We start from the raw sequence: 15893 nt of genomic DNA on the forward strand, positions 1-15893 counted from the left end.
TCACTTACATCCTACTCGCAATAATGCAACCAGATAGCCTTCACTTACCTCCCACTCGCAACAATATTACCATACAGCCTTCACTTACCTCCCACTCACAACAATGTAACCATACAGCCTTCACTTACTTCCCACTTGCAACAATGCAACCATAAAGCCTTCACTTACCTCTTACTCGCAACAATATAACCATACAGCCTTCACTTACCTCCCACTCACAACAATGTAACCATACAGCCTTCACTTACCTCCCACTCACAACAATGTAACCATACAGCCTTCACTTACCTCCCACACACAACAATGTAACCATACAGCCTTCACTTACTTCCCACTTGCAACAATGCAACCATACAGCCTTCACTTACCTCTTACTTGCAACAATGTAACCATACAGCCTTCACTTACCTCCCACTCACAACAATGTAACCATACAGCCTTCACTTACCTCCCACTCACAACAATGTAACCATACAGCCTTCACTTACTTCCCACTTGCAACAATGCAACCATACAGCCTTCACTTACCTCTTACTCGCAACAATGTAACCATATAGCCTTCACTTACTTCCCACTTGCAACAATGCAACCATACAGCCTTCACTTACCTCTTACTCGCAACAATGTAACCATACAGCCTTCACTTACTTCCCACTTGCAACAATGCAACCATACAGCCTTCACTTACCTCTTACTCGCTACAATGTAACCATACAGCCTTCACTTACCTCCCACTCACAACATTGTAACCATACAGCCTTCACTTACTTCCCACTTGCAACAATGCAACCATACAGCCTTCACTTACCTCTTACTCACAACAATGTAACCTTATAGCCTTCACTTACCTCACACTCACAACGATGCAGCTATATTGCCTTCACTTACCTCTCACTCCCAACAATGTAACCGTGTAGCCTTCACTTAGCTCCCACTCACAACAATGTAACATACAGCCTTCACTTACATCCTACTCGCAATAATGCAACCAGATAGCCTTCACTTACCTCCCACTCGCAACAATGTAACCATACAGCCTTCACTTACCTCCCACTCACAACAATGTAACCATATAGACTTCACTTAACACCCACTCACAACGATGCAGCCATACGGCCTTCACTTACCCCCACTTGCTACAATATAACCATACAGTCTTCACTTACCTCTCAAATGCAACAATGTAACCATACAGCCTTCACTTATGCCCCACTCGCAAAAATGTAACCATACAGACTTCAGTTACCTCCCACTCACACCTCCCACTCACAACAATGTAACCATATGGCCTTCACTTACCTCACACTTGCAACAATGTAACCATACGGCCTTCACTTACCTCCCACTCACAACAATGTAACCATATGACCTTCACTTACCTCCCACTCACAACAATGTAACCATACGGTCTTCACTTACCTCCCACTCACAACAATGTAACCATACGGCCTTCACTTACGTCCCACTCGCAACGATGCAGCCATATAGCCCCGACTTACCTCCCACTTGCCAGGATCCGGCGTCTCGATCACATGCTTGTATCTTCTTGTCCCCCTCATGGTACCAATAGGAGACCACCAAGTGCTATGCAGTGGGTCCTCTGTACCAGCGGTGGGTTAAACCAATGCACAGAGGCCAGGGTCCTCCCTGGTGTTGCTTTCTCACTCTTAACTCTCTGCGGTTCTTGAGTACTGCCAACCGCCCCAACCCTTGTCGCCAGTGTCGCTCCCTCTCCACCTGTTTGCTCTCCTTGGATGTGCCTGCCCTTTACCCCTAACTCTTCCTGATGCCTTCACATGGCCTGCACACTCAACGAAAACCATGTTTGTCCCAACTTTATCAGTTTCCGTGCTAATGATTAATCTTTGTTGTTTAACTTCAAGCCGCCTCTATCTCTTGCTGCCCTCGTGCTGATCGCTGGACCTGGCATGCTCTGACTTTCCAAGCGACGGTAAACATCTCCCTGCCCACCTCCCCCCCACCTGAGGATGGAGCGGCAGGCCTGAGCTAAGCGCCTGCGTCAGTCCTCTCTCTGTGCGTGTGAACCCTGGCACGTCCGCCATGGCCGTCTTTGCGTCACTGCGTCACTGCAAGGCCAGGTCAGAGCTTAATGCTTCACCTGCTCGGCCCTGTTATTCAGGACAAGCACTGGCACCGGTGCCTGGGGCATAGTTAGAGGCCAGCTGCCCAAACATAGTGACAGGCTCCATCCCACACCTAACCTACAGGCAGTGGCGTACTAGAAATCAGTATCAGGGGGCAGACCAGGGGGCATAAATGCAGCGAGGGGATGGAGGGGAGAGAGTGCAGGCACACAAAAAAATGGTCTACAAGCCAATACCTATAGTTTACCAGGCTGGTTTGAGAAATGAAACATGTCCAGAGTAGGTTTAAGTCAATAAAGTGTTGCTTCAACTTAATATACATCCTACAACATGAACCCATGTTGAACAGTTGCAAAAGTGCCCTATGCACTCAGGAAGAGACTGCATTCCTTTAACTCAAGCCGACGTCACTCACAGCCAGGGGAGCCAACTTATGAATTTCCCAGAGGGGGGGCCAAATACTGGACATCACTGGCAGTTATAGGACTGCAAATTTGCATGTAGTCGCCAACTTGGTGCAATGGCACGCGGGGGGAGGGGTGGAGGCGCCTGCAGCGCAGAACAGTGGAAACATTGGCTAGCATGTACTGCATATACTAAAGTCAAGTAAGAAGGAGGTATAAGCCTTCCTGTTGCATTCCAGTAGACCATCACGGCCCCTACTCCACCTCTCTATAATCATCCAGGTTGTAGCAGCCCTCAAAAGGCAAAGCAACACAACTAGCATGGGAGAACAAAATGCCGTCCCATCCTGTGAGTGTGTCAAACGTCAGAGCAAAGACTGCGGGTGCCTCCTACCTTGGAGCACAATCTCACTAATTTGGTGCAAATCTTGCAAGTGGGAGCATGGGAATCCCCTGCGTGTGTGTGGGCGGCAGACCCCGGATCACATGCTCACTTCTTCAGTGTGAAACTCTGGCCAGGGCTCTTTGGGGAAGCATTCAGGATGGGTCTCACACCTATAAACAGTGTGATATACTGAGTGGGCACCTCACTCCTTGGAGCATAGTATACCCGTTGCTGGTAATCTCACAACTGAATGTACAGTTTCACTCTTGGTCTTCTCAGTGACCCCATGTATATGAATGGAGTCAGTCTCCCATCTGGGAAGACAATTATATTTCTGTTAAAACACTCTGAATTGTCACTCCAGTTTTCTCGATCTATAGATCCATACCATATTCATTCAATGTGTGTGCAGGGGTGATAACTTGTGTCTGGAAGAGCTTATTCTTTCATTCAGGAGAGATAAAGGGGTAACAACCCCCTGTATGTGGGATCAGGCTCATTTTGCCTGATGGCCCCTCCAGAGGGAGTGAGCCGGTTTTAAGACCCTGCTGATTCTGCTATCCGACAGGCTCGAGCCTTCTATCCCTTGCCCCATCACGGCTCCCAACATCCTGAGTGGCAGTTTATGGACAGCAGGCAGCTCCAGACATGCCTGTTGCCAATTGAATGTAGACAGATCTACTATTTAGACACTCGGAGAGAGCCATGAATGCACATTGGTGGTGAAGAAGCACTCAACACACAGAACACAATGGTATAGTGTTGCAGTCCTGCTAAGAAATGACAATTCTGAGCATGTGAGCAGTTGGCTGGATCAGTGCTGCCCCATAAAAGGTGTAGAAGCCTCTGTGAGAAGTGGCAGTACTGTCCCAACGGTGAGAACTGTAGTATTTTCACATTAACTATGGTTAAGAACTTTGGGTTATTGAATAGTGCTGCTACATTCTGAGTAATTCCATCCCTTTAAATGCATGAGCTCCTGTATAACCACAACAGTGTTGAGTTATACTTATGATGACAGACTTATATATTGACAGGTGCTCAATAGTTGTGGTTCTGTATCATTAAATGTACTTCAGATCTTTAGAGTATCGGAAGGATAGTTCAGGTGCAATGTGCTCGCCTTGGAAGCAAGACGACACAGACCAACACAGGTTCGATCCCTCGGTCCGCGCAACACAGGTTCTCTCCCTCAGTCCGTGCAACACAGGTTCGCTCCCTCGGTCGTCGCGACACAGGTTCGCTCCCTCAGTCCGCGCTTAGAAACCTCTGGGTAGTACACGCATTATAAATAACCAATTAAAATAAAAAGAAATCCATCTGTTGAGAAGTGCTGGGGCCTTGTCAATAAGAGTGTAGCAGCTCAACTGAGAGGTGCTGATGTTGTCCCATCAAACGTATAGCAGCCCCACCAAGATGAACTAGCATTGCCTCAACAAAAGCATAGTATTATCGCTGAGAAGATTCAACAATTACAGAAGCCCTGTTACAGCAGTACTATCCCATCAAGAGTATAGCGAGCTAACTGAGGAGTACCAGCATTGCCCCATTTCAAATATGGCTGCTCTACTCGAAAGTGCTGGCTCATACGCCTCCGCTCCCTGCCCATAGCATTCACCCTCACCACGTGCACACTCAGAGACATGCAAACAGTCTCATTTGCCCTCTCCCTGCCCCTGCTCCCTGCCCCCTCCCTTGCTTTGCATCTGTACCTCCATTTCTAAAAGTCCTTCTGGGTTGGGTGTACCTCTACAGACGTAGAAGTATACCCAACCCAAAACGATTTTTAGAAACTGAGGGACAGACTTGTTTTGCATCTGTCCCACAATTTCTAAACATCGTTTTTCCCCGGCTTTTACCCGGGCCGCCAGAGAGCGTCACAGTATGGATGGAACAAAGGGCCACCCATACTGCGTCTCTTCTCTCCGGCCTGGAGGGCAGGGGGGTTCAGCCCCGATTTCATTTTGCTGGGGAACCCGGGCCCCGCAGCCCCCCCCCGTACTCAGCGTCCCTGCTCACAGATCAGTTTGAAATAACGTGTAGTTAGAGATGGTATTTAACAGAAGAGACATGCTTCGAACTCAGCTTTAAGCAAGTCAGAAAGAGTTTAACAGAAGAGATATCCCTCATACCTCAGTTTCAAATGAAAGTCAAGGATAGACTATCATAGGTGCCAAGTACAAGGCGAAAGGAGGTTGCAGGAGTCTCACTTTCTCCCATAGAATTCTCAGTTGTAAATTTCTGACTGTGCATCCCAGTGGCGGCTGATGGATTTTTTGATTGGAAGGTTGCAAGTATTTTCCCCAAATATGTCAGAGCGACCGAACCTGAACCAATTGGGAGTGGTTAGGGGGATTTCCCTCTACCGAGAAATGTCTTAATGGCAAAAAATTGTGCATTTTACAGCACACATAAAAAAAAAATTATTGGGTAAAAATCCAAAGAGTTTGAAATTGCTTTTGTAGGGTAACCCATGAAAAAAAATCAATAGATGCAAATGACCAACAGTGCACAGGTGCATTTACCCAACACATTTTCATGATATATTTGCCCACAGTAAATGCCAGTATAGATACATTTTTACACTGGCTCTGCCCATATAATTTCATGACAGTTGAAACAGTGTATGCCGTTATTCCCATATAAGAACATACTCATAGTTACTTTGGGTATAATGCTACTAATGATACTATAAGAAAACAAGTCCATGCCCACCCAGCTAGTATATGGCAGTATCCACACCTCAGAGCGGTTGGCTTTACCATTAAAAATGCCATGCAACAGTATGGATCATGTCCAAACTGACTGCATCAAACTACTGGTCTAGTCACATAACACTTATAATGCTTGCATTGTCAAAGATGCCCTGCACCAAAATGCCAGTCTACGCAAGGAATAACCCTGATCATGCTGCTTATATCAAGGATGACCAAGGCAAAACATCACGCCACAGGAAGAAATGGCTAGACTGGCTGCACCAAATTTCCAGTCGAGCCACGTAATAACATTTGTCATGCTTCCTTTATCAAAGATGACCAATCCAAAATATCACTCCGTCGTAAGAAATGGTTATACTGGCTGCACCAAAATTCCAGTCTTGCTACATAATAAGACTTATCATGCTGGCTTTATCATAGATGCCCAGTAAAAAAAAAATGGCATGCCTGCCCCCCGGGCAACTCTGTGCCTAGAACGCCCACAATGTTATTATGTGAGCATGCAAGGCGCTCGGGGGCCCAAAAGGGGGGGCATGGTATTTTGTACTAGGCATCTATCATAGATGCCCAGTAAACAAATGACCATGCCTGCCAACTGTGCCCCCCAGCACTTTACACAGGGAGCTGAGTTTGGTTGGTGGGGAGGGGGATCATGCCAATATGAGCTCCAGTGCCCAACACAAACACATGTTTACTACAGACATGCACAAACAGCATGTACTCGCTCATTCACAGGCACGCTTATTATCATGCATTCACTCACTACACACAACACAAGCACACAAATGTATGAAATACTGGACTTTCATCAACCAACATTTCTGATTGGCAAGGACGGTTAAAGAATGTCATTGTTGTGTTCTCCACAGCGGCTGCTTTGGCCTTCACAAATGCTGTCTGAGTGAACGCAGTCCACTTCTACGCGGTATAACTTCAGATAAAATTCCTCAGAGGATTTGTGATCGTAGCCAAATTGGGAATGAACACCGTGCCACCCGGCACATGCTTATGTTGCGTTTCATCTTGCCACATCTTCAATATTGTCTCCCCATCGCCGTACAATCCTGGGGATGTGGGAGTTATATACGACTCCGGTCAAATTATGATTTTGCTGGATCTCGACGTCTTTGGTGCAGTGGACGGGCTTTCGCCTTCCCTCTTCTCTTGCTCAGCTGATGGGGTGTAGACTTGATCGCAGCCAAGGATGATACTAACACTTATATAAGGATAGCTCAGGGGCAACACGTTTGTCTTGGAAGCAAGACAACGCAGCGCAACAAAGGTTTGAATCCCGATCCAGCCCTTATAAACAACTTGTTGGTATTCAGTGCATTATAAATGAACAATTATAATTATAGGTATGTTGCCTTAACCAATCCCTCCACCCAGTAGGTTTCTACGGTTAGCCACATAGGATTATGTCATTGCTGACATATGTTGAGGTATAAAGCCTTTTTTGTAATCAAAATGCATTGAGAGTGTGTGAACTGCAATGTTTGTTCTCCAGGTTTCCCTACTTTATTGAACTGATATTAACTTTGTATTTTGCTATATTCCTTGAGTCTGTCCGGTTATTGAGGTCTGAGATCATTTATTCTGGTAATCCCATTCAGCATTTGGAATGCTCCGGGTGCTACTGCACACCTGATTTGCATATGGTCTTTCCCCTTTTGTAATGGTTTGGCAGGCGAGGAACGATGTTCTGGAGGGTTTCCCAGAGCAATTCCAGAGGTTAAGATTTTTTTCTACACCTTCCAACATTCACCTTTTGGTTTTGCTAAAGTTACCCCGTGTTGGATGGATATGCCCAAATGTGGGTGCCGTGCCTGCTGTGTCTAGAGACCCAAGCTACTCCTCACTGATGAGGCCCAATGAGGCTGAAACATGTCTGGGGATGCTTGCGGTCTCGTGCAGAAGGGATGTGACCTAGCAATTTGGGCTGGATTGCCCCTTTTAGGGTGGGACCAAGCCTGATTTTCATATGGTCTTTCCCCTTCTGTAATGGCCTGGTAGGCTGAATAATAATGGTCTAGAGGGTTGCCCAGAGCTGTGCCAGTGTTTATGATTGATTCAAAACCTCCCAGCCATCACCTTTTGTTTTTTGCTAAACTACTATAACAGGTTACATATACAGTGCTCTGCATCTTCTTGGAGCTAGATCCACAGTATATACCAAATGTCTGCGAACACATGGTTACTGAGGACGCTTGACTCGCTCTTTAAGTTTCGCAAGGCCCTTAAAACATTTTTGTTTAAATAAAGCATTATTTCCTGTTAGATCTGATTGGAACTGTTTGACCTTTAGGGCAGGATGTAGGTTTTTTATATAACACTGGTATCTGTTTGTTGTAAATGTCACCTGCGCCATTATCATTTTGGTCTGTTTTGTGCGCGTTATAACTCCATCAAAATCAAATTACGTGCAGTGCATGTGTAGGGATTATTGAAGAGTGGAGCAACTCAATGGAACTCATTTCATCGACGACGCAAGAATAAAAAGCTGTGCTTTACATGATATGATATGATATGATATGATATGATATGGCATTTATAACGCACCTATACACAAGTGTTTCAAGGCGCAACAAGGCAAAGGAGGGGGAACAGAGGGAGGACAGACAACGATCTTACTAGGCCAGGTGTCATTCAAATCGCGCAAGTGCATGGGAAGAAGGGAGAGGGAAAAGTGCAGGGGAAGGGGAGAGGGGAAGTGCAGTACATGGGATAGTAGAATAAATAAGATAATAAAACAGCCAGATGGTGGCAAGTGCAAGGTAAGTGCAGACTTAAGTGCTGGTAGGGGGACTGTAGCGATACAGAAAAAAGTCCCGGGGGTTGCCAGGGAGGCAGTTCAGGTGTGCAACTGACGGGGCCTGGGCCCGAGATCCAAAAGAGTGGCTAGGTAACCAGTGCAGTTTCAGCCAGGAATTCAGCAGGGGAGAGAGGGAGAGAAAGCGGAGGCAAAGAGGAAGGTTTTGAGGTGCTTTCGGAACCGGAGATAGTTCTCCTCAAGTTTCAGGGAGGCAGGAAGGCTGTTCCAGACGGAGGCACCTGCTGAAGAGAGAGATCTACCACCAACTTGTTGCTTCGAGAAGCGACTGACCCTGAGGTAGTTGGAGGCGGATGAGCGAAGAGCTTGAGAAGGAAGATATTTGAGAAGAGAGAGTTGAGGGTATTTCGGCCTCAGGCCCCAGAAGGCCTTGTGGACAATGCAGAGGGTTTTGAACTTAATCCTCGCAGCTACTGGGAGCCAGTGCAGAGGTTTCAGTCCTGGAGAGATACGATCCATGGGCTTGAGGCCAAGGATAAGTCTCGCAGTCCTGTTCTGGATAAGTTGAAGAGGGCGGAGAGTAGAGGCAGGCAGATTTAGAAAGAGGCTGTTACAATAGTCCAGCCTAGAGAGAACCAGGGCCCTGGAGACAGTGAGCTTTTGGGGAAGGAGAGGAAAGGAAGAATACCTCTGAGGGGGTGCAACTGGTAGTGTGACTTCGTAGAGACGTCAAAGATGTGGGGCGAGAAGGAGAGTGTGGAATCAAAGATGACCCTGAGGTTTTAAGCTTTGCAGGTGGGAGCAGGAACAGGGCCACGAGAGGCCGACCAGAGAGCTGCAGGGAAGGAGGGAGTGGGTCTGCCGATGAGTAGAATCTCAGTCCTACTGGCATTAAGGCAGAGGTCATTGGCGGTACACCATTCCTGGATAGCAGAAAGACAGTCAGAGATGAGGGAAGGGGAGGAGGAGGCCGAGGGTAGCCTGAAGATGAGCTGGGTATCATCCGCGTAGCACTGAAAGTTGGGGCAGAGAGCGGCAATGCAGTGGGCAAGGAGTGGCAAGTATTGGTTGAACAGCCAGGGAGAGAGGTTAGATCCCTGGGGGACACCACAGGTAGAGAAAAAGATATTGGAGAGGAAGTATCCAAGTTGGACCTGGGAGGGTCGGTCGGAGAGGAAAGAAGTTAGCAATGCCAGAGCCTGACCAGTGATACCCAGGTTATCACGGAGACGGTTGAGAAGGATGGTATGGTTGACAGTGTCAAAGGCAGAAGAGAGATCAAGCAAAATGAGGACACAAGGGGTGTTAGAGTCAAAATTGGAGAGCAGGGCTTCACGGATGTTCAGGAGAGCAGTTTCTGTGCTTCTGGCAGCTCTGAAGCCAGACTGAAGGTCATGAAGGCAACCAACAGATTCGGTGTGGAGATTAAGCTGGGAAATGGGCAGTTTCTCCAGGAGCTTGCCCAGGAAGGGAGTAATGGAGATTGGGCGATAGTTAGCCAGGCAGGAGGGGTTGTCAGAGGGTTTCTTAAGAAGAGGGTGCACAAGGGAGTGCTTCAGGGGGGATGGGAAGTCTCAGGTGGTGAAGGAGTGATTGCAGAAATCAGCCAGGGCAGGAGCCAGGGAGTCGATGTGGTCCTTGATAGTTTTGGAGGAACAGGGGTGAACCTGTTTCGACAAGACTTTCATATATCGGACTTGTCTAGAAACCTCATCTGTGGAGAAAAGGGGAAAGGAAGAGAAGGGGGGAGGAGGGGTGGCTGCAGGAGGGCCAGAGGAAGAGCAGGGAGTAGGGGAAAGGAGGGAATAGGCGGAGAGTAAGGACAGGATGTCCTGAGTTTTAGAAATGAAATGTGAGGCCAGTGCTGTGCAGAGGGCCTGGGAAGGGACAGGAGAGGTGGAGACTGCGGCAGGATTGGCCAGTTCCTTGCAGATTTTAAAGATTAGAACCTGTGACCTGCTAGTTACACACCTACCGCAACAAAATCAAATCGTGAACCTACTGAGATACACAATGAACTCGTGAGGCCATGAGAAATACACAGCCTGCATTGACCAACCCCCATCCATGTCCTCTGTGCTTCATGTACCCGTATCTGGAAAAATAATTTGGTGCAGATTATTCGTAACAGTCGTTATTTGGATATGTGACCTTTTGTATAGCAAACCCCATACAGTCATTATTTCTTGGCGCTATAAAAATACGAGCTGGGCGGAATTTTGTTCTTCTCTGCGGTTAAATTAATTCCTGCTAAACCGATGAGTGTTGTACAATGATATATCTAAAGGATTTTCCCAACATTCGCAAAAGGGTCTGGGGTGTGACTGGGAGACAGCCACGGAAGCTCCAGTGTGCCCAGGAGATTGGTGCAGTCCACAGCCGCATGGCATCGCCTGATTGGTCTACGGAGTACGAGGATGGTTTAAACCTGAGAACACTCCTTATCACTTTACTGGGTGAGGAGTGGAACGGTGAGACTGCTCCCAGCCTTGTTTGTGTATTGGGGTATGGTGGGGGTTTTCAGTGGGAATGGTTTGATTTGGTGTTTTTATTAAGGAAATTAATGGGACAGGGCTAAGGTTTCTTGGAGCATAGAGTTATTTAGGAATGAATATTCTGCTTTTTTAAAGAAAAGTCACTGCTGTGACTGGTCAGATGGGGACGTCGTCTGAGGGTGCCAAATTAGGGACAATCTTGTTGTGTAACTATGTTATTTATCTTAAAGTTGTTTGAAGGGTGCCGTAAATTGAAAGTAATGAGACGTTGCATATCAGTTCAACAATACATGACAAGCAAAGAAGTAAACCACAGTTCATACATTTCAACATATTTACAACCTAAAAAAATAAACAGAAAAGAAAAGTGAAAAAATAACATTACAATCTTAAAATGAAGAGATGAGTTGTCAGGGATTTTCCAAAGCCAAAGAGTGGAGGAAAGGAACTGAAAGAGGTAGAGAATTCCAAACCCGGGGAAAAGCTGTGGAAACAGGTGTGGATTGAAAAATGAGAGCATTGAAACCTTGGGATGGATGGTTAATCTCAGAAAGTCTGAATTCCTAAGACGTCGGTGGCTGTTAGGCAGAATGCTCCCTTCTGAGCACATAAAACATCCCCCGTTACTTGTTGCTGGCTTGTTTTGGTCATTGTTCTTCTCCCGGCCACACTTGCCCACGAGCCTAAGAGTCTGGCTCTCTGTCTACCTGCTCTGAGCACTTGGGAGGAATTGGCGTCTGCCCTGCAGGAGTACAAAAGCACCCACTCAGCCCTCGCACGTCTACAAGCCAAGAGCCAACACAATCATGAAGGTAAAACAGGCACAGTCATGGGATACACATCTGTCGCCTTTTGTGGTAACGCGGGTCGAGGAAAGCTTTCCCTTTACGAGGGGTGTGAATGGGGTTCGGTAGATGCAGTAGCCGCGGTGGCCCAGCGGCAAGCTGGCTTAGATTCGGGGTCCAGCAGAAGGCCGCTGCGGTCTTAAATCGCTTACTTGAGCTCTGAGGATCGGGCAGTCACTAGGTTCATTTCGGCGGACAAGGATCGACGGTGACTGGGCTGGGGGCTGGGGCTGGGAGGAACAGGCAAGTCGATTCTATCTATGCAAAGTTCCGAGGTCGCGATTCGGGAGGCACCAGGAACGGGTGGCTCGATTTACAGGAGCAGTGATGACGAGGTTGGTGCTTCGTATGGAAACTCCAGCAATGAAAGCGTCTGTGCTTTTTTGGATGTAGCCGGGGCAACGACACTCTTCAGATAGGTGCAGTGCAGCAGCAAACGTTGAACAGAACAAAGATTCTTGTAGCTTTTGGCATTTAATCTTGAGATGTCAGCTAATAATGATGGATTTCACCATGAAACTGAGACTTTTATTGCATTTTACGAATTTCTAAACCTTGGAGATGGTAAACTTCACCTCCAGTTTATGTAACCAAGTAAATGAAAGGGACATGATTATAATCTCCGAGGTAGGGTTTGAGAATGCATTAAAATTACAGAAACTGGAAAAGCTCCGGACTCGGATAGAATCCCCATAGATCTTTTCTAAAGCTGAGTGGCAAATATGGATCTTATTTTTAACATGTTTTTTTTACTGTTTACTCATGGCTGACTATACCCATTCCAGCTGAAAAAAAGTCGTAATAGTTCCTGTGTAAAAAAGCAGACCGGTAATTCCCTGGGAATCAGTGTGACTGATGGTATCCGGTCATATTTTCGAATACTTATTTTCGAAACGCATTTTCGTCGAAAACATTTTGCCGATTTTTTTTTTTAATTATCTCTTTTTTTTAAATATATATATTTTTTGGGTTTCGTTAGTAAAAAAAAGTGTTAAAAAACAGAGGTTTGTGGGAGCCCCCCCATTTAAAACAAAAAAAAACATTCGAAATTTGTTTTCCGCCAAAATGTTTTCGAGAAAATTGCATTAAAAAATAAGCCATTCGAAAAAGTCACTATAACCGTGACTGATAGTTTAGTGAAGGTGTATGGGAACGTTTTCCAAACTCGTCTAGAGAATTGGGCAAAGGATATGATTTTAATTTCAGATTTACAAGCTGGTTCTAAACTAGAGATGGGTACCACTGATGATGTATTGTGTATCTTTTCGATTGTAAGGAAATATGTGCGATTTTAAAGAAGGAACTATTTCTGCATTTGATTCACTAAATCGCAATGGATTGTGGGAAATCCTATCATGAAGATCCTCACAGATAACCGTTGCCCCACGAAGATCCTTGCAGATATCCCTTGCCGCGTGAAGATCCTTGCAGATATCCCTTGCCACGTGAAGATCCTTGCAGATATCCCTTGCCGCGTGAAGATCCTCGCAGATATCCCTTGCCGCGTGAAGATCCTTGCCCCTTGAAGATCCTCACAGATATCCCTTGCCCCATTCAAAGCTTTTATGAAGGAAATATATCAGTCGTTCGATGTAGGCAAGTTGGGGAAAGAACAGGTGCCTTCACGGTGACTGGTGGAGTTTGTCAGGGATGTGTTTTAACCCCTTTACTTTTTCTCATTTATATGAATGATCTGGTGATAAGTATTCGTAATGTGGGGGTAGACGCCCCCAGATCACCAAAATAAAGGTTGAAATCCTGCTATATATGCTGATGACGCTGTTTTACTTTCCAATGCAAAGAAGGGTTGGCAAAAACAGGCCGACAAAGGGTGCATTTTTATAAAAAGTGAGGCTTAACAGTGAATCATGAAAAGACTATGGTGATAACATGTAACCCTTCCCGCAAGTCCAGGACTAACATTAGAATTGATGGGAAAGTGCTCCGTAAAGTTGATCAATATGACTATCTGAGGATAATGTTCCAGAAGGTTTTAAAATGGGCGTCACAGCGAAAGAAGAGTGAACTGTTCTTAAGGCGTCGGGTGGAGCTACAGATCAGGGGAATCAACGTTTAGGATGCCGAGCTGGACTGACAGTTCTAGAGGTCTACAAAGCCCAAGCAGTCCCTGTTGCACTATATGGCCTTCAATGAAAACTGAAAGTAAGTTTGTGAAACCAGGTCTTCAGTTAACAAACAAGTCCCCCACTGTATCTTTGTTTTCAGAAGTGGGCTAACATCTGTGAGTTTTATTGTACAATGCAAACCACTTATTTTTTGGCTACGTCTGGAGAAATCAGACAAAATAAGTCACTACAAAGAGACGTTATGGGATGTAATACTCACCCCGGGAGGAATTAAATCGTGGTTTTGGTTTTATTTTGACATATGCCCACTCGATTAAATAGGATGGAATCTGCTTATCTGTCGGATAGAAATATCAAAATCCCAGATGGAATATACAGGGACATCAACAATAAGATAGAGGCATTGGCCACCAAGGGGTGCACGGAAGAGCTCTTCCTCCGTGTGAGCTCTCCCTCCAAGGTCGGGGAAGCGGCTTGATCCCCCACTTCGGAACCCCCCCTCAGACGAGAAGTGAGCATTTGCTGCATGAATATGCCCCCCTACACTGAAGAAAACCCGGTGAGAAACGGTGCAGGATTGTGGAAGAAATCACTCTGAGAAAATGGGGACACTAACTGCGTGAGACCGAAAGTGAAACAATCGCCGTCCTGCGTTGCATCCTGAAGAAACAGCGCCAGATTCAGCGAACAACGTCTGGATCCTTACTTAAACATTCTAGTGGACCCCCTCTATCCAAACCTGCTCTCTGCGACCTCTGAGCTAAATGGCACGACTTTTGCAGGCAAGGAGAAGGGAATATTGCCACGTGAAGTCCGGGACGCATCGGCGTGTGCCCCGTGAAAGCCCAAAGTTATGTTCTATCCAGCCCGAGCGGAGCGATCAGCTTGGGCCTTCGTTTGGTCCTGTTGGTGTACGGACCACCAACATCCCCTAGATGACGGAGACCAACGGAAAAGTAAAAAAAAAAAAAAAAATCATTGCCTCGGCGCCGGACAGTGTGGAGAGTCTCTGGAGAGATGCGCCATGAGCCAGGCAGTCCCGCGCTCACTGCATAGTGCTTGCAGGGCGGCCCGTGCGCCATCTGGAAACTCTTCAGCCCTGATTGCAGAGTTGGCCGCCTGCACTGAGTCCCAGGCTACGAGAGCAGCATTCGATCCGAGACCGGTGACCCGATCTGGAAGTGCTGGTGACGAGCGGGCCAATCTAGTCTGCCCCTGCCAGATGTGTGCACGTCCTTGAAGCTGGTGAATGCACAAAAGCAGTAACAACGCGGGAAACCGGACCCGGTAGCATCCCCTGAACCCATCCGAAATGGTAGGAGAAGACCCCCCACCATATTTGAGTGCATATGTGATATGATATGATATGGCATTTATAATGCGCCTATACACAAGTGTTTCAAGGCGCGACGAGGCAAGGGAGGGAAAAAAGGGAGGACAGGCAACGATCCTACTAGGCCAAGTGTCATTCAGATCGCGCAAGTGCATGGGAAGGGGGGAAAAGGAGAGGTGCGCGGGGGAAAGGAGAGGGGAAAGTGCAGTACATGGGAACAAGTGGAATAAATAAGAAAATAGATAAACGACCAGCTGGTGGCAAGTGCAAGGAAGAGCAGACAAAAGTGCTGGTAGGGAAACTGTAGGGATACAGAACAATGGTCCCCAGGTGCAGGGGTTGCCAGGGAGGCAGTGCAGGTGGGCAATTGACGGGACCTGGGCCAGAGATCAAAAAGGGTGGCCAGGTAACCCGAGCAGTTTCAGACAGGAAATCAGCAGGGGAGAGGGGGAGAGAAAGCAGAGGCAAAGAGGAAGGTTTTGAGGTGCTTCCGGAACCGGAGATGGTTCTCCTCGAGTTTCAGGGAGACAGGAAGGTTCCAGAGAGAGGCCACAGCCGAAGAGAGTAATCTGCCACCAACTCGTTGCTTGAAGAAGCGACTGACACTGAGGGAGTTAGGGGCGGGTGAGCGAAGAGCTCGAGAAGGAAGATATTTAGGAAGAGATAGTTGAAGGTATTGCAGCCCCAGACCCCAGAAGGCCTTGTGTGCAATGCATAGGGTTTAATAATATGTAATAAGTAGCATGAGACGT

The 15893-nt window shown here is 46.9% G+C and overlaps 1 protein-coding gene across 2 annotated transcripts in view; it reads right to left on the reverse strand.

Moving 5' to 3' along the window:
- The window catches only part of GCKR (glucokinase regulator), a 460619-nt gene that overhangs the window by 192725 nt on the left and 252001 nt on the right, over positions 1-15893 (reverse strand). Inside the window, exon 1 of one of the 2 annotated variants that reach the window (XM_069605445.1) lies at positions 1500-1698. The exons of the other annotated variant lie outside the window; for it this stretch is intronic. Within the exon in view, the coding sequence (XP_069461546.1) occupies positions 1500-1559 (60 nt within the window). The 5' untranslated portion in view covers positions 1560-1698. Of the gene's footprint in view, positions 1-1499; positions 1699-15893 lie in introns of those variants that run through there. 2 annotated transcript variants of the gene reach the window in all.

The sequence above is a fragment of the Ambystoma mexicanum genome, chromosome 4p, assembly GCF_040938575.1.
Source record: "Ambystoma mexicanum isolate Mex_15411 chromosome 4p, UKY_AmexF1_1, whole genome shotgun sequence".
NCBI classification, from domain to species: domain Eukaryota; kingdom Metazoa; phylum Chordata; class Amphibia; order Caudata; family Ambystomatidae; genus Ambystoma; species Ambystoma mexicanum.